This window comes from Lathamus discolor, chromosome 3, assembly GCF_037157495.1.
Source record: "Lathamus discolor isolate bLatDis1 chromosome 3, bLatDis1.hap1, whole genome shotgun sequence".
In the NCBI taxonomy this organism is placed as follows: domain Eukaryota; kingdom Metazoa; phylum Chordata; class Aves; order Psittaciformes; family Psittacidae; genus Lathamus; species Lathamus discolor.
Window position 1 is genome coordinate 34,700,195 of NC_088886.1, and position 22,060 is coordinate 34,722,254.

Here is a 22,060-nt window from a genome sequence, read left to right on the forward strand (position 1 = left end):
ATGCCAAAGCACAAAGTTGGTGATGAGAGCAAGAAGCAGCCCGCAGCCCCAGCAACTCCATTCCTATCTCTTCTGGTGGCCCAACAGCCCCTCTGTGACAAGCACAGCCTTCACAAAAGCATCCAGATATGGTATAAAGATATCAAGAGAAACAAATCATCTCTTCCCAGTATCCATTTGTTTCCATAGTTAATCACCCAACTTTTATTTGTCCATCCTCAACATCCAGCCACTGATTCCCAGTATGCTTTTCCTTACAGGAGTTAAGAGCCGACTTTTCAGTATCTACGATTTTCACCTTACAACAGGTTTTTGGCATGAGTAAATCAAGGATAGGTTCACTTGGGAAAGAGATTTTCTTACAGTACAGGAAAATGTCTTTTGCACAGGGATAAGAACATCGAAGTTGTAACAGTTCAAAAAACAGTTCAAAAACTTCTGCCCTGCTTCTAGGCTAGTTTAAGGCAATTTGGCACAATCCAAAGCACAGCAATCGGAGTCTTGCAAATTCAACTAGAAGCATTCAAAAACTCCAAGGAAAACAATTAAATAAAGAATGGGAAGCGGCTGGGTGAAGTGCAGCAAGACTTCTTTGCCAGCCCGTGTTTCAGAGACACTGTGCTTTGGATAAAAGGAAGATGACTTCTGGGTGGTGATCACTTTGTTTAGAGGAGTTATTTTCCCTCTGGCTGAAACACAGCCCTGGCAAAGGAGAGCTACCAGCACATGAGCACACTGCCCTGAGGACTGCTCTGACAGATCCCAGCTTGCTGTGGCTCAGCTGCCCCTTCCAACACAAACCTTCGTCTAAATCAGAAAGTAAAACCTAGCCTGAGACCCAGCTACAAACCAGAGGATTCCTTGAGCAGCCCAAAGCCAAACCCATTTTTTATTCTCAACCCCAAAATGCACATTTTCTAAAGAGCAGTAACTATTTTGTTATTATTCTTAGCCAGGACATCCAGCCTTTCAACCCATGGTTGCCCAAGGGAAAAATATCAGCACAATTTGAACTGTGATCAACCAAAACATGAAATAAAAGCTGTGTTTTATTTAATAAAGTCCAGCAAACAAGGCTGGCTGGTGGACACAATGTGATTTGTATTGGATGTAAAGATGGAAAAATAATTGTTTTGTCTTCAAGGCAATAGAAAAAAAAATCTGTATTAACAAGAAGGTACCAGGTTAAAATTCATATTTAATGAACTTTTTCCTGTTCTGTTACATTAGCATGCAGAGACCATCAATTCTTGTTATTTTGCTCAAAGTCAAGAAGTCATCTTGTGTCACTAGGAAGTCACTGCTGTTGGTATTAGGATGTCGCCTAAGAGCTACACAGTTTGCTAAAGAACAGCACAACGAGCTGGAGGATGGCAGTTGCTGAAAACATGACTTGAGGTGAAAAAGCACAGAGAAAGAGAAAAACAAGAGGTTGCCATAATTTTTAAGACAACCCTAGAGCAGATGGGTTCAGGCAGGATCATTTAGAAGCATTTAAAAAGAGCTGCAGCCTGCCATGCTCTTCGCCAGTCACTCTCCAGTGGATCATAGAGCCAGCACTGCTTCTGCTGAGCTTCTCTCCCAGGTTGTCTTAGCAACACAGAAGCCAGACCCCAAAGCGTGGTGCAGGTACACCAGAAAGCTGTATCAATAAATAAATAAATAATATTAAAAAGTACTCCTGACCCAGTATTCAACAACTACAATAACAAAGTGATAAATTGAGTGATGAAACCACACCAAGGACTCTTCTTAACCATGATTCATTAGGACCTGAACAAGCAGCACCTTTTAAAACTTCCCCTTTTGGGCTCACCAGAATAACAGCAGCACACAAAAAGAAAAAACAACCAGGAGCAACTTCTATAGCACCCAAAGATAATCACGTCCCTGTAAGTGCCAGTTTGCAGTGACCAATCCCCATATCCAGCCTGGCCTAGGCAAGCAGCAGGCTCAACACACTGGTTACAGGAGCAAAGCTAAAGTCCCAGACTCTTCTTTTGGCGTGGATGGAGCACAGTGGTTATTCCACAGTGTGGAATGCGGTGATGGTGGGCTGATACATGGTGCCAGCAGGAACATCCCTGCTGCTGGAATATACTGTGGTGCTGCCAAGCTTGGAGTCAGGCTTGCTCCCCACCGTGACCCAATGTGCCACAGTGGCCACCAGCATAGTCATTATTGCTTCTGGTAGAAATTAAGCCATGTAATGGCCACTTGGAGGGTATCAGGTCTCTGCTGCTTATGGGGTTGTATTAGTAACTAGGACTAAAACCACACAGACAAAAAAAAAGGGGGACAGCATCTCTGTTGTATCAAACACTTGGGATGAAGAAAGGCTATTTCTTCAGAGAAGCAACACTGCTGAAAGCAAAGCTCCCCTCAGCCCCCAGGGCTCTCCCAGCACTGAAGCCCAGCCAGAAACCAGCTCAGGAGGTCCTTTTGGTTCCTCCGTGTGGAGTCCATCCCTCTTCCTCTACTGTTTCAGTTAACAACTGTGTTCCTCCCTTGCAGCCAGGCCGCCAGTGCAGGAGGGAGATGCAGCCGCAGCCCTGAGCGGGTGCTGCCAGAACCATCTGTGATCCACCTCCACGAGCCCAGCGCCAGCCATGAGCGGCTTCTTCTCACGCCTGGACCCCCGGCGGGTGCCATGGGGGGCAGCGGGCTATGCCCTGCGCACCCGCGTCCTGCGCACCAAGCCAGTGGAGTCAATGCTGGAGGGCACGGGGACCACTGCCACCCAGGGCGCCAGGCTGGCTAAGGTGCTCACCACCCTCGACCTCATCTCCCTCGGCGTCGGGAGCTGTGTGGGCACAGGCATGTACGTGGTGTCCGGCCTGGTGGCCAAGGAGATGGCAGGGCCCGGGGTCATCGTGTCCTTCATCATCGCGGCCGTCGCCTCCATCTTGTCAGGTGAGTCTTGTGTGTGCCTTTTGAGTACATGTCATTACGTGCATCCTCTGGCTCCATTCGCGGGTGGACGCTTGGATGGACCCAAGTTCAGCAGCACAAGCTACAAGGAGGTAGCAACTTCTCCATAGACTAAAAAACCCTTTCACGCTGGGCTTACCACCTCAGGTGCACTGTCTCTCGTTGTCCAAATATCAAACCAAACATAGTGCCCTGGGAGCCAGCAGCCTAAGTGCAATTACCCTGATGAGCTGCTGACGGCTTCCCCAGGGATGGAGCCTGTGGTCAATGTGTTTTGAAAGAGCTGAAAGTTTTGCAGTGTGTGTCCAAGGCAGAGAGTGTGGCCGAGCCACAGCGTTCAAGCAGGAGTGCAACATGGCTTGTGGGAAACCCTGGTTCGGCAGGAAGGCTGTCATGGCCTGGGTAGCGCTGGGGCCAGCTTCTTTTGCTATCAACATTGAGAACAGTTAAAAAATTCCTCTACTGGTTTTGGAGTTGGTTTTATTGGCTCCTATACACGCAGGATCACTGTTTGAGTTTCCTAACAAAAAACCCAACAAATAACTGCAAAAACAGAGGAATTATGTGTTCTAGTGAAAAACCAATGAATTCCATCTCCTTCGTAGGAACCCAGCTGAGCATATGGCTTGAGCTGCGGTTTCCACATGAAGCCAGTACTGCTGGCATTTGTCCTTTCCAGATCAGTGCTAACACGATGATGTGATGTCCCTGCTCTCCCTGCTCAGAGGACTTTGCATGCTGTGTCAGTCTGGTATCTGGCTTTTATCTGCAGGTTGGATAAGGAAACCTGAGTAAATGGCAAAGGGCTTTGATAGAGGACAGGAACAGCAAACACAAAGTGACCCAACTCCACTTTTCAAGTCTTTGGATTTTTGTAGGGAGAGATGGAAGCACATCATGCTCTTTCCCTGGAGGTTGTAGTGCTGCTCCACAGAGATCCTACCAAAGTGCATGCGAGTTTGAACCCCTACACCCCAGACACAGCCCTGGCACAGCGTGGGGATGAGAGACACCCTCTCTCCAAAGCTATGCCAGGAAGAACCAACCAAGTGATGCTGGCTAGGGACCACCACACAGACCCACAGATCCCCACTCACTAGCTGGATCACAGTAACAAGGAGCTCGGACACATATACCGCTGGTTTACCCTAGAACAAGAGCTGAGAACTCAGAGTGCAGTGAGATCCCTTGCTTGAGATCTCAACACAACAGATGAACCAAAATGCCCTTTTTTTAACCAAGACAGGAGATAGCATCAGTGTTTTTATCTTTTACCGCTGCCTGCTTTCTCTCCTCTACCAGGGTTTTGCTGGCTGTGATGCAAACCAAGAGCAAATGGAGCTTGGGTGGGTCTCATAAAACAAAAACACGCTGTACTCCAGAAAGGGGCTTTTTCACCCCAGACGTGAACCCTGCCCCACAGCAGGGAGCTCCTCCTGCCTTTGCCCACAGGAGCCTGCACTGTTTCCCACTCAGCTTTCATCCCCCCTTGCTTTTGTAGCCCTGGGAAAGTGTTTTGCAAAGGATGCAGTGTTTTGATAGTCTCCTTGGCTGCTTCCTCACTTCATCCTTGACGCTGCTGCTGCTTATAACAGCAACACATTTTTGGCAAGTGAAACCAAGCAAGAGTCTGGAAACTGAACAGGCCACTGGGCTCGTCGGGGACATGATTTGAGCTCTCGCATCATGGTCACTCCTGGTGGGCCAGGCCCTGAGCTTGGGCAGGTGTGCACAGACAGATTTTGAGGAAGCTCTTACAGTTTTAAGGCCAGGTGGGAACACCAGATCACCTTCTCTGCCTTGGTGCACCACAGATCACCAAGTCAGATCCCACTCTCTTTTAAGTTAGCCTAGAACGGTTTTGGCTAAAAAAATGCCCCTTCCAGAAAGCCATTTGTCTCCTGGGGACAGACACAGTGAAGCCCAGTAAGAAATCCCTATGCCCTGTTTAGCCCAGATAGGGAGTTTTCTGACTTCATCTACCAAACAAACTGCAGTTATGCCTTCCCCTAGGTTTAAACAGCATGTGCTCCATCAGGGTACTTACAGACAGACTCTAACTGATTAAGCTGATAAATTAAATCAATCTCTTTTATTCTCTCACTGGAAAGCCTCAGCTGTCAAACAGAAATGCTTGCCTAACTTCCCCTCACAAAGCCTCCGGCACAGGGAACACCACAGGTTCCCTCCACAAGCTGTGACCACTGGGATTCCCCACTCTTAACTCCGTGTCTAACCAAAACCCCTTGTTGGCAGAAATCAGCATTCTACCCAGCCCCATTGCCCTCTCCACAGCTTTTGCCACCAGCCGTTGCTTGTGCCTTTGGTGATCTCCTTTCCTAAAGTAATAAAACCTCATGGAACACACTCTGCAAACCACTTACTGTGAGCTCAGGCAAGGGTTAGGTCCTCCCCCATGATGGTTACAGGTGTGGGATAGCTTTCCCTGTGACAAAACTCCACAAGCTTTTGTGTCAGACTGTGCAAGGAAGGAAGAGACTCTCCCATAAGAACTGCTCTGTAACCCCTCAACCCTCGATGGGGATTTCAAGCACCCAGCTACACAGTTTTGGAGCACACTGCCATGTCTCTTACCTAGTATACATGTGGGAGCAGGCTCAGCAACAGCCTTGGTGCACAACAGAGCAGGGGATAGCTGAGCATGTGTCTCAGGTGCTGCAGGATGAGGGCCCGGATGAGGTGCTCCAGCTGAGTCTGACCATGGGCTGCCTGCATGCTGCTGGAGAGCTGGCAGTCCTTTTTCTAAGGAAGCTTTCTTTACAGAGCTGCCTTTTATATATCTGCACACAGTGATTGTGAAACACAATGGACAGGCTTTCGGAAAATAGGGTTTTGCTGTACATCTGCCCCCATAAATTGGTTGCTTTTGGTTAATGAAGGATAGTCCCTGTAGATATTTCTCCAGCAAAAGTCCCCACTGAGCAGGCCAGGGTGCCACTGCCCAAGCCACTGCTAACACAGAAACATCTAACCCGCATGGAGCTGTATGCAAAGCTGCTGGCTGCCTCACCTCCTACCCTCAAACAAGATAAACCAGAGAGTGGAGAGGTCAATTAAATCTGAAAAATTGGGTTTTGTAGATGGGATCTTGGAAGGACCAATGTCATGGACCAAACCACTCAGCTGTGTTTACGTCTTGCTGAATAATGGCAATAATTGTGTAATTATATCAGCATTATGACCATCACACCAGTTATAAATGTAGCTGACAGTCAGAGAAAAGAAATGTAAAAAGGCTGCTCTTCTAAATAGCTTGCAAACACACTTGACTGGGGAGGGAAAGGAAATCTGCCTTCAAATTCAAAGAGAGAGGTCCCAGCATCCCCTTCAGACCTGGAGCCAGGCACTGGCAGGACTGCATCTCTCCGGGTACCAGGGGATGAAGTGCTGAATAGCAGGGGAGTACAAGAAGTGACTAACAGGTTTATTATGCAGTTGTAATGTAATAATAATAATAATAATAATACACTAGTGATGCAGTAGAGATTAATGAGATAAAACCTGCACCCTAATAAATTGTGATATTTTCTTCCTTTTTAAGCAGAGGGGGATGTGCTGTGAACCCTGTTTCTGATGAAGGACCTGCAGCACCACAAAGTAAAGTGATTTGATCAGTGGCACCCGATACAGCCACTGGCAGTCAGGGGTGGATGACAGGTCTTGCATCATATGTCCCCTGGACTGAATATTGCATGCCATGATAGAAAGTAGTTTATTTTCTTAATATATGCTGATACTTAATGCAGATAGCCACAACGTGTTGCTGTACCAATGCACAATGAAAGACTGATGTTCTATTTTGGGATCCTAGTAAAGTAACTGAAAACTCAAACATTTTATACATATTAATGTCTTTGTTTTGCCACGATCATCTGTATCAGTAACAATCATCTTTAATCCTTACCTTGTCATTGGCTAAAAGTAGAGTTGCCTCCAAGAAATATTGCATGATTTTTAAGGCCATCAAAGAGAGAAACTAGACACTTGTCCCCATCAGAGCACCTGTTTCATAAATCATTCAGGCCTGTAGTTATCTGTGAATGTCTCACCTTTGCTGAGTGCATGCATTTTTCATCAGCTTTAAATAACGACCATCTGTAAGGCTGGATGATGGGGATGTCTTGCTGCTCCTGTAGTTGGGCCTGCTTTACAGAAATCAGGCTTTGAAGACCCCCATTGCAAAGCACTGCCAGCATTGTACATGCAAGCGAATGGAATGTAAAAATCCTCCCATACCAAGAAAAGAATCACCACCAAATTCCGTTTAAGGATTCAACAATTCTGTGTTCGTACTGTGTAAAAACTGCACTAGCAGTGAGAGCAGCAACCTCTTAACATTTTTATTAATCATTCATCCCTTTCTCTATACTGAACTGATTGCAAATTTGAAGCAATTATTATCTTCTAAATAGAGAATAGTAGTTGATAAAGAACTCACTAATTACTACATGTTCACACAATGATGGTAACAGCCCTAACCCATTATCCCATACAAACTGAACTGGAGTCTTTGGGCAAGGGCTTAATCAGCGTTAAACACGCTGGACACAGTGTGCCCTTCCAGGACTTGTTCTGACTAATATTTGGGGAATTTATGACTAAGTCTATCCATTCCTTTTAAATAAAAACTAATGGTTGTTTTAAGACATCAATGTGTCAAGGTCAGGTTTTTATTGAAAAGTATCCTGACATAGTAAGCACACAAGGAGTTTGGAAAGTATTAAAGTCCATTGAAATTGCCTCCTAAAGAGTTCCTATTAAATACTTCTTTTTGCTTCTCTTCTTCTACAAAGTCTGTTTTGCAACTGTTCTTCAGAATGAGACTTATGTGTGACATTTTTGAGTGTCAAAATAACTTGTTCTCTGTGTAAGATGGCTTTAAACTCCTCTTGCATAGGTACAAATTAGAGCAGGGATGAGCAGGACAGTTCTCATGCCTTCACAGCAGTAACCCAAGATAGGTATTAGGAGATTGTACAGCCAGGGCAAGGAGAGGTATAGGCTTGAATGAGCCCTCCTGTAGCATCTTGCTCTAGCATGAGGCTGGGCAAAACTGGTTCAGGATTGCACACAATGACTAGAACCACCCCTGACCTCCTTGTGCCCTACAGTACTTCAAAGAAACATAAACACTGTCCTCTGGCAGGTCTCACTGTAACCACCTTTCCCCGGCAAGCCCCAGGGCTATAATGGTTTCTGTGGCCAAAAGCACTGGGAGCTTACCAGAACATGGATACCACAGTAAAACATTTTATAAAATCCCAGGAAAAAAACAGCAGAAATCGTATTATGGTGTCACAGTTGGATGGGGAAGGCGAGGTACCCATCATCATCAAAGCTGCTTCAGGGAAAGGGCTCCAAGGACCACACCACCCATGGTGCTCAGTTCCATTCCCAGCTTTGGTTTTGTGTCTGCGGGGGCTGCAGTTGGCTGTGCCAAAGGTCCCACATGAGAGGCACACACCTGTAGCAAGGCTTTTCTGCAACAGGCTCTAAAGGTTTGGGTGGTTTGAACTGTGCAGTCTTAAAAAAATAACAAAAAAAAATAACAAAAATCACAGCTTGATTTTAATGAAAAACGGGCTGGATTTTAAGCCAAATGATTGGGGAGGGAGGGTCATCCTAGCCCCCTGCAATGTCTCTGTGCTCCTGATGCTGACTACAGCCCTGCGCATTTCCTCGCACCTCCATGCAGGTGAAACCAAGGCAGTTTCAATTTCTCCTTTTCCAAGCACATTTTCCTTACGTTGTTCCGCGTTTTTCTAACCAGGCGTTTGCTACGCTGAGTTTGGCGTGCGGGTCCCCAAGACCACGGGCTCTGCCTACACCTACAGCTATGTGACAGTGGGGGAGTTTGTGGCATTCTTCATCGGCTGGAACCTCATCCTGGAGTACCTGATCGGCACGGCCGCAGGTGCCAGCGCCCTCAGCAGCATGTTCGACTCGCTGGCCAACCACACCATCAGCCGCTGGATGATCAACAGCGTCGGGACATTGAACGGACTAGGTGCGTCATGCTGTGCATAGGCTCCCAATCACTCAAAAAGTAATTGGAAGCTCGTCAGAAGTCAGACATGGATATTAGGCTTCATTCATTATGTACTATCCGTCTGCCTCTGGTACTTTGCATTTGCAGTCTGGTTTCATAGATGGGATTCAGGGAATGGGGTACACAATACTTTGAGCCCCTTTGGGAGGAGCTGGCATTTAGCAGAATAAGCACCCAGAAAAATTAGTCAAATGCCAGAGGCTAATGACAGTACAGGAGCACTTCACCCAGTGCAAGCACTCTGCTTGGTCCTGTTAAGGCACACACTTGTACTCTCTTGTTAGAGAGTACAAGCTGGTGTCTACAGTACCACCATATAGGAACTCAGGGTTGTGATGATCCTGTACGAACACCAGTTACAGTCCATGGTTCCCACCAGTAAGTAAAACAGCTAGCTGTCCTGTACCTGTGTCATGAAAACTTGGTGTCTGATTGATTTTTAATTAGTGCTAAGCAGACATGTTATGCAAACTGGGATCTGATTGTTTCTTCTCTAACCTCGCAAAGCTCCTAACAGTGTCTTGAGGCACCAAGATTTATTACCTTAATAAAACAACTTTAGCTAGCAGAGGCAGGAGCATCTGGAGCCTGCCTTTGCAATGAGGCCAAGGGGTTCTGCAAAACCTCAGGGTCTGAAAAGTGTTTTAAAAAGCCCCTACAGAGTTTCTGAAGGTGCTGTCTGCAGCTATGGATGGAGAGTTAAACACCTCTTTTCTCTTACCTAGGGAAAGGAGAGGAGTCGTACCCTGACCTTCTTGCTCTGGTCATTGCTGTCATTGTCACCATCATTGTAGCCATAGGGGTGAAGAACTCAGTGGGGCTGAACAACGTGCTCAACGTCATTAACCTGGCAGTCTGGATCTTTATCATGATTGCTGGTCTCTTCTATATTAAAAGTGACAACTGGGCTGAAGGGCAATTCCTGCCATTTGGATGGCCGGGGGTAAGTCCTGGGCACAGGGAGGGGCACACAGCACCTCAGCAGAGCCACAGTTTGTGGTGGTGTATACCGCTCAGCATTCCTCATGGTATACACACCCTACAGCCACTGCAGTCCCCAAATCTCAACCCTGCTAAATGCACCTGTGTGTTGGCCAGGGATCTCCAACTTCCAGCACTGTAGGCTTGGATCCAGACCTCCTCACTCCACCAGACCCAGAGTTCGGCAATGCTTTACCCATATCTCTTAGGAAAAACCCCATATTTTCCATAAACGTCCTCCTCAAGAGCCAAACTCCACATGAAAGTGTACCCCAGGAAATGCCACTAATTGCCTGGCAATGGAGCAAAATGCAGTGGCCATCCAAGACAGAGTGCTCAGGAGGAGCTGGCTCAGTCTCTGCTGAGGGGGAGATACTTGTGTTGGCTGTTCTTCAACAACAATGTTCTCAAGCATTTGTTTTGAGCACTTCATAACGCCACCTGCCAGTACTTATTTTATGGATGTTCCCCTAAAGCTTACTGAGAATTTGGACATATTTGGCTTTTTTAGCTTGCTTGCACTGGTTTTTATCCAAAGATGAACAGAGACTGAAAATATCTCAGCTGGCCTAAACCCAAGATAATTTCTCAGATTTACACTGCTCGACTCCATCAGGGTTTTGTGCAGAAAAACAAGCAAGAAAGTAAAATAAACCAAGAGTCCTGATTATTGAAAGGGTCCCAAGCTGCCTAAAAGTCCCTGCACCTCCCTTTAGTAAATCAATACCTCCCTGCCAGAGAACAACAGTGAGAAGAGCACTGAGCCCCATTCGAGAGCAGAGATTATATTTACCTTTGCATTGTGCTTGGCTTTTTATACCATACAATAGGAATGAAAAAGAGAAAATGGAAAACAGCTGGTTTGCTCCACTCAAACTCACCAAATATCTCCTCGCAAAAAAAATAAAATCATAGATTTAAATAAGTACATACCCAAAACACATAAAAACTTATAGGGTCTTCCCACCATTTTCAGCTGGCTGTTTGTCTATTTGTTTGTAAAGGTAAATCCACCAAAGCACAAGCGTGAGATCCCCAGGAACATAGGGCATACTTTAAAAAGGTGATTACATGTAGTCTCCTGAAAGAGGTGAGTGTTACCGTGTGCTCCATCACTAAACAGCTGAGATGACAGGAATGTGAAGAACATGTGATACCCAGCTAACTAGCTAGACATATGCAAAGGGTCACTCACAGTCACACAGTCTTTAACCTGCTCCAGCATTGCTTTCCTATCAGTGTCCTTGCTACTATTGTATATTTTTTAAAATCATATTAAAAAATAACCAAACAGTACAAATAATTCCCCATTCAAGTGCTCCAGTGTGTGCTCCTAACCTGTCTGCAGCTTCCAAGCAAAACAAAGGTTGTTTGGAAAACGGAGTACATCTGACTGTTGCTGCTCTCTTCTGCTTCCTCTGCTAGCAGACCTTGCTGCCACATGAGACATCTTGCTAAGCATGTAAACATGCTCCAAATCCCTAATAATATAAAGGGATTTGGGGTGGAGGATTGTGAAAGCAAACCTGAAATTGGTTAATTGTCTCCTCTGTCACTGCCAGGGTCTCCCAGCAGATTTGGGCACTGCACAGGCTCAGGTTTGTGGTGCACCACGAGTGAGCTGCAGATGCCTCCAGTGACCCTGGCCACATGTTGGAATCTCTTCGCTAGGCCAGATCACTGTGCTATGGGTGTTCCCAGGGTCAGTCCCCTGATGGGAATGCCCAGCAATATGTGTGCACCCGTTCACCCTTTAGCTCCAAGGAGGCAGAACTGGGGTCCTTCATTTCTGCTGGGTTCCCTCTCCCTGTCTGGGTGCCAGCCTCCCTCCTGCCACTCAGACGCTCGATCCTCCATGCAGGTGCTCAAAGGGGCTGCGACCTGTTTCTATGCCTTCATCGGCTTTGACATCATTGCTACTACGGGAGAAGAAGCAAAGAACCCCAACACCTCCATCCCTTACGCCATCACGGCCTCACTCGTCATGTGCTTGACAGCATATGTGTCAGTAAGTACTAGTTGTACATATGTAAGTGTACATGAATATGTATGTATGCATATATGGATGTTAAAAAATTATACATACAGTGTGACCCTTCTGCGCGGCCGCCGTCCCGCTGAGCCAGCGTGCCGGTCTGACCCTCAGACAAGGGCCTTTCTGTGGTGGGAGCCGAGACAGCAGCTGTGTTTCCATGTGACTGCAGCGTCCTCCCGGGACTCACCTCCGCCACGGCCCAGTTTGTCCTCAGGCTCCCGACGCCCTGCCGAGATCCCTCTGCTGGCTGCAGGGAGATGGTGGCAGCCAGCCTTTTCCTCACCCCTCATCCTCATCCACAGCTATTTTTGCTCCCATAAGTGCAGCAGAACAGGAGCAGCAGCACCGCAGCAACCTTTCTGCGTGTTCTGGGGAAAAGCAGCACTGCCTCCGCTAGATATATGGGAGACGGTCCATGTGAGTGGGAGGACGGGCAGGGATAGCCGTGCCAGCTGCTCTGCGCCCCTGCAAGTGCATGCCTGTACTCAGGGATTTTCCTTGTCAAAGCAAAATTGAGTCACAAAGGAGAAAAAACACTGTTCTGATCATTTCAAATAAACTCACCCACTGCCTCTCCTGCAGCATGGTGCCCTTCCTTCAAAACCAATTTCTTTGGCTAAAATAGGATCAGAGCGCAGCCTCAAGCAATGATGTCTTGGGTTTTCACATGACCCATGAGGAGTACATGACTCGGGCAGTGCTGTCCCTGCGCAGGAACATGGCCAATGCATAACTAACCTCTCCCAGTCCCACCAGTCTCCTGCATCACCACAGCAGCAAGGTTCGAGGTGTCACCTTCTTGCAGTGGCAGTCTGAGGCCCCACACTTCCTGGATTAACCACGCAGAAGTGATAACAGCAAAGTGTTTACAGGCCTTACCTCCAGCACTTTGCATCCGCTCCCTAGAAGACATAGGGATGCAATCCCAATCAGGCTGGGAATTTTTGGCTTTCTACCCTTGAGAAGCAGCCCCTGCACACTGCTGCTGACACCTGTGTCCTGCTCCTCTTGTCTTCCCCAGGTGAGCATCATCCTCACACTGATGGTGCCCTATGATGCCATCGACACAGAGTCCCCGCTGATGGAAATGTTTGTGGCTCACGGCTTCAACGCAGCCAAGTTCATCGTTGCCATCGGGTCTGTGGCTGGCCTGACTGTCAGCTTGCTGGGATCCCTCTTCCCAATGCCGAGAGTCATTTATGCCATGGCTGGAGATGGGCTGCTCTTCAGGTCAGTCATGCCCATGCGGGCATTTATTTTTGCCCCCTTGGAACCCCAAGGGGTGGTTTTCTGGGGATGGGGTGTCTCCTGTGCCCTAACAAGCCAGTGGCATCACTGCAGGGAGCAGTGGTCATGCACAGACTTGGTGCCTGCAGAATGGGGCACACACCAAAGCAAAATCATGGTGTGTAGGGGGTGGAACTAGGAGTGATCTATGCAAAAGTTTCTCATTTGGTGCTGGTACCTAGAGACTCAGCTTATGAGAGGTTGAGCACTCAATTCAAGAGTTACTTGCAAAGAAGAGCAGCTTATAGGCATAAAATCTTGGCACTTACTCGCAAGTGTCCAAATGCCCATTTCATTGCTGGTTAGACCTAGATGTAACTCCAGATCCAGCCTCAGCAATATTTCCAGTCCCCAGCTGTCTGGAGTCTAAGATTCAAGAAGCAACAAGAGCTGTAGGGACCACAGCTCTGAGCCTGGTCTCAGGTAAAGGTAATTATGACAGGGAACCACTGCGATCTGCAGTTTTAACCTTATGCAACTGTTTTGCACTCCAGATTTTTGTCCCACGTCAGTTCTTACACGGAAACCCCTGTAGTGGCTTGTATCGTCTCCGGATTCCTCGCAGCACTGCTCTCCTTGCTGGTTAGCCTGCGAGACCTGATAGAAATGATGTCCATCGGCACGCTGCTTGCCTACACGCTGGTCTCCGTCTGTGTCCTGCTCCTCCGATACCAGCCCGAGAGCGACATTGATGGCTTTGTCAAATTCCTCTCCGAGGAGCACACCAAGAAGAAAGAGGGCATCCTGGCCGACTGTGAGAAGGAGGCTTGCTCCCCAGGCAGTGAAGGAGAAGAGTTCACTGGCCCACCAACCAACACGTGTGGAGCAAAAAATCTTCCATCACTGGGAGACAATGAAATGCTAATCGGGAAATCCGACAAATCCACCTACAGCGTGAATCACCCCAATTACGGCACAGTAGACATGACCACAGGGATAGAGGCGGATGAGTCAGAGAACATCTACCTCATCAAGCTGAAGAAGTTGATCGGCCCTCGCTACTACACGATGCGGATCCACCTCGGACTGCCAGGGAAAATGGACCGCCCCACGGTGGCCACTGGCCACACGGTCACCACCTGCGTGCTCCTGCTCTTCGTCCTCATGTTCATCTTCTGCTCCTTCATCATTTTTGGGGCAGACTACATCTATGAGCAGAGCTGGTGGGCTGTCCTCCTCGTCGTGCTGATGATCCTGCTCATCGTTGTGCTAGTGTTTGTGATCCTGCAGCAGCCAGAAAACCCCAAGAAGCTGCCCTACATGGCACCTTGCCTGCCCTTTGTCCCTGCCTTTGCTATGCTGGTGAATATCTATCTCATGCTGAAGCTCTCCACGGTCACGTGGATCCGATTTGCCGTATGGTGTTTTGTGGGTGAGTCTCAGGTTCATTTGTTTTATTCTTTTATCTAATGCTCTTTTGAACGGGTGTTAATAATAACTTGCCTAATCAGAGTGCTTAGGCAATGCTTCTTCACCTGGGACATGCGCAGTCCTTTTCATTTGTCCCTTGTCATCCTGAAGTTCCTAGAAACCTCAGTTAATCAAGCCCCCGAACCACAGCTCGATGGAGAACTACGCCTCCAGAAAATGTCAGCTTGATGGCAGTAAACTGCTCCATGCAAAGGTGACTGTTTCCATGAGTCTTTTGACGCGCAGTAGGTGGGTTCTGCAGATTGCCTCACGGGCAGGTTTCCTACAGAAATCTGCCTGCTTTCTTGCTATTTCACCCACTTGAGCTCTTCAGCAGCCCACACCAGTATCTCAGCAGTGCTTTCCCAAAGCCCAGAACTGCCCAACCCCAACAGCCCGGGAGAATCAGAGCCAAGGGATCTGGGGACTGTATCTCCTTTTCTTGGTGTAAGTCCTTAACGCTGTGGCAGGGGGATCTCAGGACTTGCAGGCTCTGTTGTAGACTTTTTTGCCAAAATTAGTCTTCCTGGAACATGGCCACAGCTTGGCATGTTGTTCTGGGTTCATAGTTTCCCTTGCTTTACATTGCAACCCACTTACTCCACAAACCCAGGAGAAACAGACCAGCTCTCATTGCTCTTCCTGAAGGCTCCCAAGCCTGTACTATAGAGAACTGAAGCAACAAGACAGTACCAAAGCCAAGGGGCTCTTTACGGAGAAATGATAACCCCAGAGGTAAACATATATATTTCAGCAGCCCACAAGGGCAACAGTTGCAGACAACAGACCCAGCTGCCAGCAATGGCAGTGAGTCAGTTAAGCCACACCATTAACGTGTAATGGACTCCACCAGTCCCGTCCATGGCTGCTTGCCTGCTGAGGAGGTACATGCCATCTGTTTTTACGGCAGAGATGTACAGTCCTGCCACACAGACTCTGGATTTAACCTCAGAAGCAGTTACCCATTGCCAGTCCTAGCCTGTGGAGAAGTCTGGGTTTCTCCATGCACATATCTGGTGTAGGTTAAACCCAGGTGCACTGGAAATCAGATCTCCAGATACGTTTGCTTCCAGGGAAAACACTGGTACAGAAAGGTGAGATCAGGTGGGAGAAGACAAAATGAAATTACTGAGGGGAAGAGGACAGTGTTTCAGAGCTGGTTTAATACCAAACACACTCATCCTGACAGCCCTGGGGCACGCGTGGCTGTGAGCACCAGCAGGAGAGAGACTGAGAGCATGAGAAAACACCAAGAAGAGAAAGATAGCCAGGAAGGTAGCAGGTGGGGATGTGGGTTGCTGGGACTTGGGAGCCTCCTCACATCTGCTGGGAGCTGTGGTCCCACCGAGGCTGCAGATGGCATGATAGCATGGCCAGCAGCAACCCCAGCTGATGTTTAAAACATACAGCCCTCAGGTCACAGCTGGCAGCCTCAAAACACACACTCAGCAGCTTCAAAGAGCAGACATCAACTACAGCATACACTAGGCTTTAAAAATAGAGGTATTTTTACTTACACTTAATCATCCGCTGGAGCCAGCCCAGCTTAGGTGGAAGAGGCTGGTGGTGAGCTGGGCTGCATCCCCAACCCACCGCTGGTGTGGGTTTTGGGGGTCAGGTGCCATTCTGGGGCATGGGTGTTTTATCAAAGCAGCTGGTGTCCAACCCTCTCCCTTTCACCTGCCACAGGTCTGCTCATATACTTTGGCTATGGGATGTGGAACAGCACGTTGGAGATCAGCGCTCGCGAGGAGGCCCTCCACCAGAGCACCTATCAGCGCTATGATGTGGATGTCGACCCCTTCTCTGTGGACGACGGCTTCTCCTATGCCACTGAGGGTGATGGCTTCCCGGGCTGGGGTCCCTCCGAGGACAAGGGCTTCTCGTACCAGCAAATGGCAGGAGCAAAGGAAAGCCATCGGACGAGTAGCAGGTCGAAAAGCAAAGGCAGGCACAAAGAGCCGTCGGAGGCTCTCATCGCCAACGATGAGTTGGACTACTCGCCCGAGTAGCAGGGTGGACAGCTGGGTGCCGCGCCACCCAGCCAATGAGGAAGGGTCCCCACGGTTCCCCCGTCCTGTCCCACCCTCCCTGGGTCCTCCACCACTCCCCTTGCTCACTCTGGTCCTTGGGACACACTCTGCCATTGCCATTGACCCTGAACCAAACACACTTGTGGCCTGTCCTGGCTCCTTTGGTCGGGTCTCGCTCTGGTGAATGCCAGCTGCTCCTCTGGCACCGGCTGATCTTCCAGCACCAGCCACGCCACGGAGGCAGTGAAGTGGGAGATGTGCCAAACTGGGTGGATGTTGAGAGGTGGACACAGGAGGGGGATTCCCTGGGGAATGTCCACCTGGTGGCTGCAGCAGCGGGATGCCTCTCTTACACTTTTGGCACTTTCTTAGCACATGTGTGTTTTTTCTTTGAACCACCTAGAAGTAATAGCTGAGCCAGTGGGATAGCTGGGTAGGTAGGTGCAGAGTGGAGATGGACAAACCCATTTCAAGGGAGCTGCTCAGAGACGGATCCAGGGATGCTGGCCCTACATCACACAGCGTTTCCATATCATGTTCTCTGCAAAGGCACTCAGTGCACACCACAGTGTTATTTCCGAATCCAAGTACCCCAGATACTGTGATCCAAAATTGGTCCACATTTCAATCAAACCTTGAAGTCGCAGCACAGCCAAACATCCCAAATCTGTGGCTGGGAGCCTGGTCCCATTTATGGTCACAGTGATGGCGGCGACCCACTCTTGGCTCAACCCACCTTTTGTGAACGGCCAGCGAGGACCAGACGCCATTCCTCTGAGCATCACCAGGCTGAGGCTGGGAGCTGTTTCCACCATATTGTGTCTTTTACAGAAATGACTGTGCCGTAATCCCCTCGCTGCAGTGGGCACATTTTAGCGCTCACTCTGGCCTCAATGCTTCAGGGATGCGCCTGTGTCCCTGCAAAGTAGCAGTGTCCATGGGTCAGCCACACCTTGGCAGGGTGGGCCACATATGGCAAGCAGAGGGGACTTGGCTGCTGAAATCCCTGCTGCTGTCTCCACCTTGTACCATTTTCTCTGTTTCTGACCCTGGCTTGTTGGATGCTGTATGAAAAAAACACTGAAACGCTGCGCATTCTGTAAGTGTCTGTATTTCAATATGTAACCAAACAGAGCTGGTGGCTCATGGGGCAGAGGTGGTCGGCACGTGGATGTTTCTCATAGTTAAACCCCTCGGTATGGCCCAAGGATGGCCATGACTCCCAGAAGCGCCATCAGGTTCTCTTCTACCAGTGTCCCTACAGCACCATCGATGGTGGCGGTGCTTGGCTGCAGGCACCACAGTCAGCAACTGCACTGCTGAGTCAGCAATTGGCATAAGCTCCAATTTTGGAGCCCATCTCCAGCTTACTTAGTTTAAAACATTGCAATGGAGGAACACCTTTTTGAATAAATAAAACCCACGTAAGCACCCCATCAGACAGCGACGGCCACCCTCTACCCGGCTGATGAAAGCTGCAGCCAGATCCATCCTTGGGCCTCCCCTGGAGCAGCCCACGCCAATCCCCAGGAGCAGGGGCTGCCCCTAGCATCCTACGGGACAATTTAACATTGATGGGACATGAAGTAGGATTTCCAACATGTGATGCTGAGAACCATTACCTCTTTGGTTCATTGAATGAGGCTCAGCCCCCAAAACACAGCGAGAGCTTGCCTAGCCCCCTCTGTGGGCAAGCAGGTTGCTGAATGCAGAGGGTGCCTGGACCCATGCCCATCCTCATCACTCCTGGGGCTCAGGGGCTCAGTGGGGAGGCACTTGTTGCGACTGAGGAAGTTTCCCTGTAGCTTTTGTTCCAAATGGTAACAAACTACAGTCGTTTTCCCAGCAAAGAGCATCCAATTCTGCAGATCTTAACACAGAGTGCCCCAGGAAACCAAGGGAAATTTGACCTCTGTGAGGGCTTCAGAATGGGAGCAAGGATTTGGCAAAAGGACTTCTAAGCTTCGCTCTGGCATCTCCTTCCATTGGCCGCCCCTATCACACCTCTACAGTCAGAAATCATGAGTGTGTTCCACTGAAAAGCTGCTTGCAATGGGGCCACCACTCACGGACCAGCTTGGGAAACCTTTCCAGCAGTGCTGAGCACCTCTTGCAAAGGTCACCTCTCACTTGTGCTTAACTGCTCTTGTCCTCAATGCCTTAGAAGTACCCAAGAGAGATGGCACCTTGCAGGTCTGGCTTTACCTTTTCAGGGAGAAAGATTGATGCTATTTTCCTACCAGCTCTTATACTATACTGTATCCAAGGTAGTTGTCTTTGTCCTGCTTCCACATGGTATTTAGGCATCTGCTGAACCACAAACTCCTGCCCAAGTACCCTGTCGAATCAAAGTCTGTTATTCCTTTTGCAGCCTTAATCTCTTGCTATAGAGCAGTTACCAGTACCAGCGTCTGTTGTCATGTCCTCTCTGATTACTCTGTATAATTTGATGAGGGCTTGATCCCTTGCTCTTTGGTGTCTCTAAGAACCTCTCCATTGGATCCATGCATCGAGTGAAGCCCTTCAGCTACTACGGTTCCCATTCACGCATCCCCCTTCCACTTCCCAGGGAAGCGCCAGGGCAGGATGCCTGCGCCTTATTGCCAGGACTGCTGGAAAACAGTGTTTGATGCCATGGCACTGTCTGATGTGGGTGGGCTGCCATCAGTCCTCACCGTGTCAGGGGTGAGAGCTGTACCCTCCTCCCGAGCCCACCACATCCCACCTAACAGAGGTGCATAAGGAGAAGGCAGCCGAGCCGCAGGCTGGGTCTAGCCAGTGCTTGCTGGCAGCTGAGCAGCCAGTGCCCAGGGAGGCCGGTTTGCAGTGGGGTCCCTACACCCTGCTCTGGGCTGCAGCGCTTGAGGGATGTGATGGTTCAGCCTCTGTTTGGGAGCTCGCGCGCTTTCCCCTGTAGCAGGCATTAGTGTCTTCAATGGGACAAGCAGGAGCTGCAAAGTCCAACGCTTTCAGGCATTTCCATCACCTCTGGGCACCGCTGGCACCAGGAGCGGTTTCGGACGCTGGGAGAGGTGGAAGTGTGTGTTTTGTTGTAGCCCCATAATCTCGCCTTCCACATGGGTGCCCTCAGAGAGGTTCTCGCACCTCTGAGCCACCAGGAGGACACAGGCAGAGTAATACCATGCTGCTGTAACCACCGGTGAGGGGCACACAGCCCCTCCACGCCTGACCGCCCTCCGCAGGGCACGCACCGCAAGGGGCAATGCATGATACTGACGGAGCATAAATACCTCAACTCTTCCAGGCCGACGCTATAAGATCTCATCCCTCCACGAATCCACTCCGCACGGTTACGACCGCTCAGTGCAAGTTCCAGCACACCGGTATCCTCCACGTGGCAGAGAAATCACGCGCCGAATGACATGGGATGTTGTAAATCCAGCTTGTAAATGATCTCCACTTTGTCCTGTTCAGTCTTTCTGATGTATATCTTGCTTTTTTTGCGGGTGGTACTTTCTGGTGTAACAATTCTCTGCAGTTCTGGTATGAAATTGGTGTATTTGTTAAAAACAGTTTGTTCTATTACAGTTTTTTTGTGGTTTCCAAAAGCCCATTGGTGCATTGTACAATGGGATCTTGTAGTGTGTCATGAGAAAGAAAAAAATACGCAGATATGTCATGGAGTGAGTTTTCTTTTCAAACGATCGTGTTGTTGGCAATTATACATATTATATATATATATATTGTCAAGATACTCTGAAAAAAAGTCTAAATTTACCAAAATCTGTATATTTTAATAAATGCATAAAGCTTTATTGTGTGCTTCTACATCGAAAAATCAAAGAGGAAGAAAGGGACTTTTAAAGGATTCCAGAGACAAACGTGTCTTGATATCAGTTTCCATAATAACGTAAATATTTTAAGTTAAAAACTAAACAAGGAAATAGTAAGAAAAAAATCCCATATAAGTCCTGTTAAGCCAATCAGTACCTGGGGGTTTGATATTTTTTCAATGCTAAACTGAAGCGAGAGATGAACAAATCTTGCCGTAAGTGCTTCAGAATTTCCTCTCTAGAAGACCCATTTCAGTGGCCGACTTTGGTATTTACTTGCACTGTTGTGAAAAAAGTGGTTATCAGTTTATACAATAAAAAGACAAGAACAAACCCCCCAAGCTGATGACCACAGGTTGGCTACTGCAGTGCGAAGTCCTGGGCAGTGCTCACGGTGCTGCCGGCACCCGCCTTTCCCCAGGGTAACTGCGGTGTCACTGCGCCATCACCCCCCTGCACAGGCACTGGGGCTGCAGGGAAGCAGGCATCACTCGTGGGCCCATGGCTGCCTTTCCACTTCAGGGAGCTCAGAGCTGCCAGTAACCCCATATGGGCTCCCTCCTGTTATTTGGGGAATGGGGAGGCTGCCAGGCGCACTCCCTGTGATGGAGAGAGGTCCTACTGGAGCTGGGGAGGGCTCCACTGGGACAGCAGGGACCATCACCTCCATGCCAGGGTGACCACCCACAGCAAGAGATTTGTATTAGACTCTATTTTGAGGCTTTGGGTCAGCAAACAAGCACTAAAAGCCTTCAAGAGCCAGCAGTGCCTCAGCCAACCCAGCCCAGGAGAACCCCACAGGGGAGCGGGGTGTCTGGGGGCGTGCAGAGCAGGTATTTAGCTTTGATCATCTAAAACCTAGAAAAGTTTAATGTTCTTTGTGCTTCCTCCAAACACTTCCCCTCTGCGGTGCCAGCACTAATATCCTGTCCTGTTCTTGGCTCCATCTCCTCACACCCTACAGCTGCAGATGTCTGCTTCCCGCACGGCTGCGCCAGGGTTGTTTCACTTTGGTTTTTTTCTTATCTTCCCTGAAATATGGCTTCTTCCTTCCTCTGAGCAGCTTGCCCTGGGTCTTTTAAGTGCTGGATAAGGGATTGGCCGCCAATAACTGTGACCACAGCACCATCCCCTGCTGAAGGTCCCCAGACCCATGTACCTGAAGGTATAAATGGGTAATAAATATGTATAAACATATAAATGCTGCCTGGTGCACTTCATCCCCCATCGGGCCATGCACTGCTGCCTGGGCCCCACCAGCGGCACCAACACCATGCGGAAAAGAGATCCTCAGGCATCTCAGACAGGTTTTCCTGTGCTTTTCTCCCCCAGTTTGCTCCAGGGCTGTTTGCAGGCAGTGCTTCAGCAGCTTTCTGCTCTGAGGTCTCCCATGCTGCCGTTGGTCCTGGGGTTAACAGGCAGAGGCGCTCCCCAGCCGGAGCCGCAGCAGCAGCACAATCCACAATCCCCGGGCAGCCTGCACAAGCTGGCACGTCTGTGCGCCACCCCTTCGCCCCGG

General features: G+C 49.0%; 1 protein-coding gene across 2 annotated transcripts in view; it reads left to right on the top strand.

Annotated features, from left to right (window-relative positions):
- The window catches only part of SLC7A14 (solute carrier family 7 member 14), a 32,203-nt gene extending 11,680 nt beyond the window's left edge, over positions 1 to 20,523 (top strand). The window contains exons 2-8 of one of the 2 annotated variants that reach the window (XM_065674591.1): positions 2,515 to 2,913; positions 8,723 to 8,955; positions 9,723 to 9,944; positions 11,844 to 11,990; positions 13,039 to 13,247; positions 13,799 to 14,676; positions 16,404 to 20,523. In XM_065674591.1, the coding sequence (XP_065530663.1) occupies positions 2,610 to 2,913; positions 8,723 to 8,955; positions 9,723 to 9,944; positions 11,844 to 11,990; positions 13,039 to 13,247; positions 13,799 to 14,676; positions 16,404 to 16,726 (2,316 nt within the window). In that variant the 5' untranslated portion in view covers positions 2,515 to 2,609 and the 3' untranslated portion in view covers positions 16,727 to 20,523. The remainder of the gene's footprint in view (positions 1 to 2,514; positions 2,914 to 8,722; positions 8,956 to 9,722; positions 9,945 to 11,843; positions 11,991 to 13,038; positions 13,248 to 13,798; positions 14,677 to 16,403) is intronic. The other variant, XM_065674592.1, reaches the window with a different exon arrangement.
- Positions 20,524 to 22,060: the final 1,537 nt, after the last annotated feature.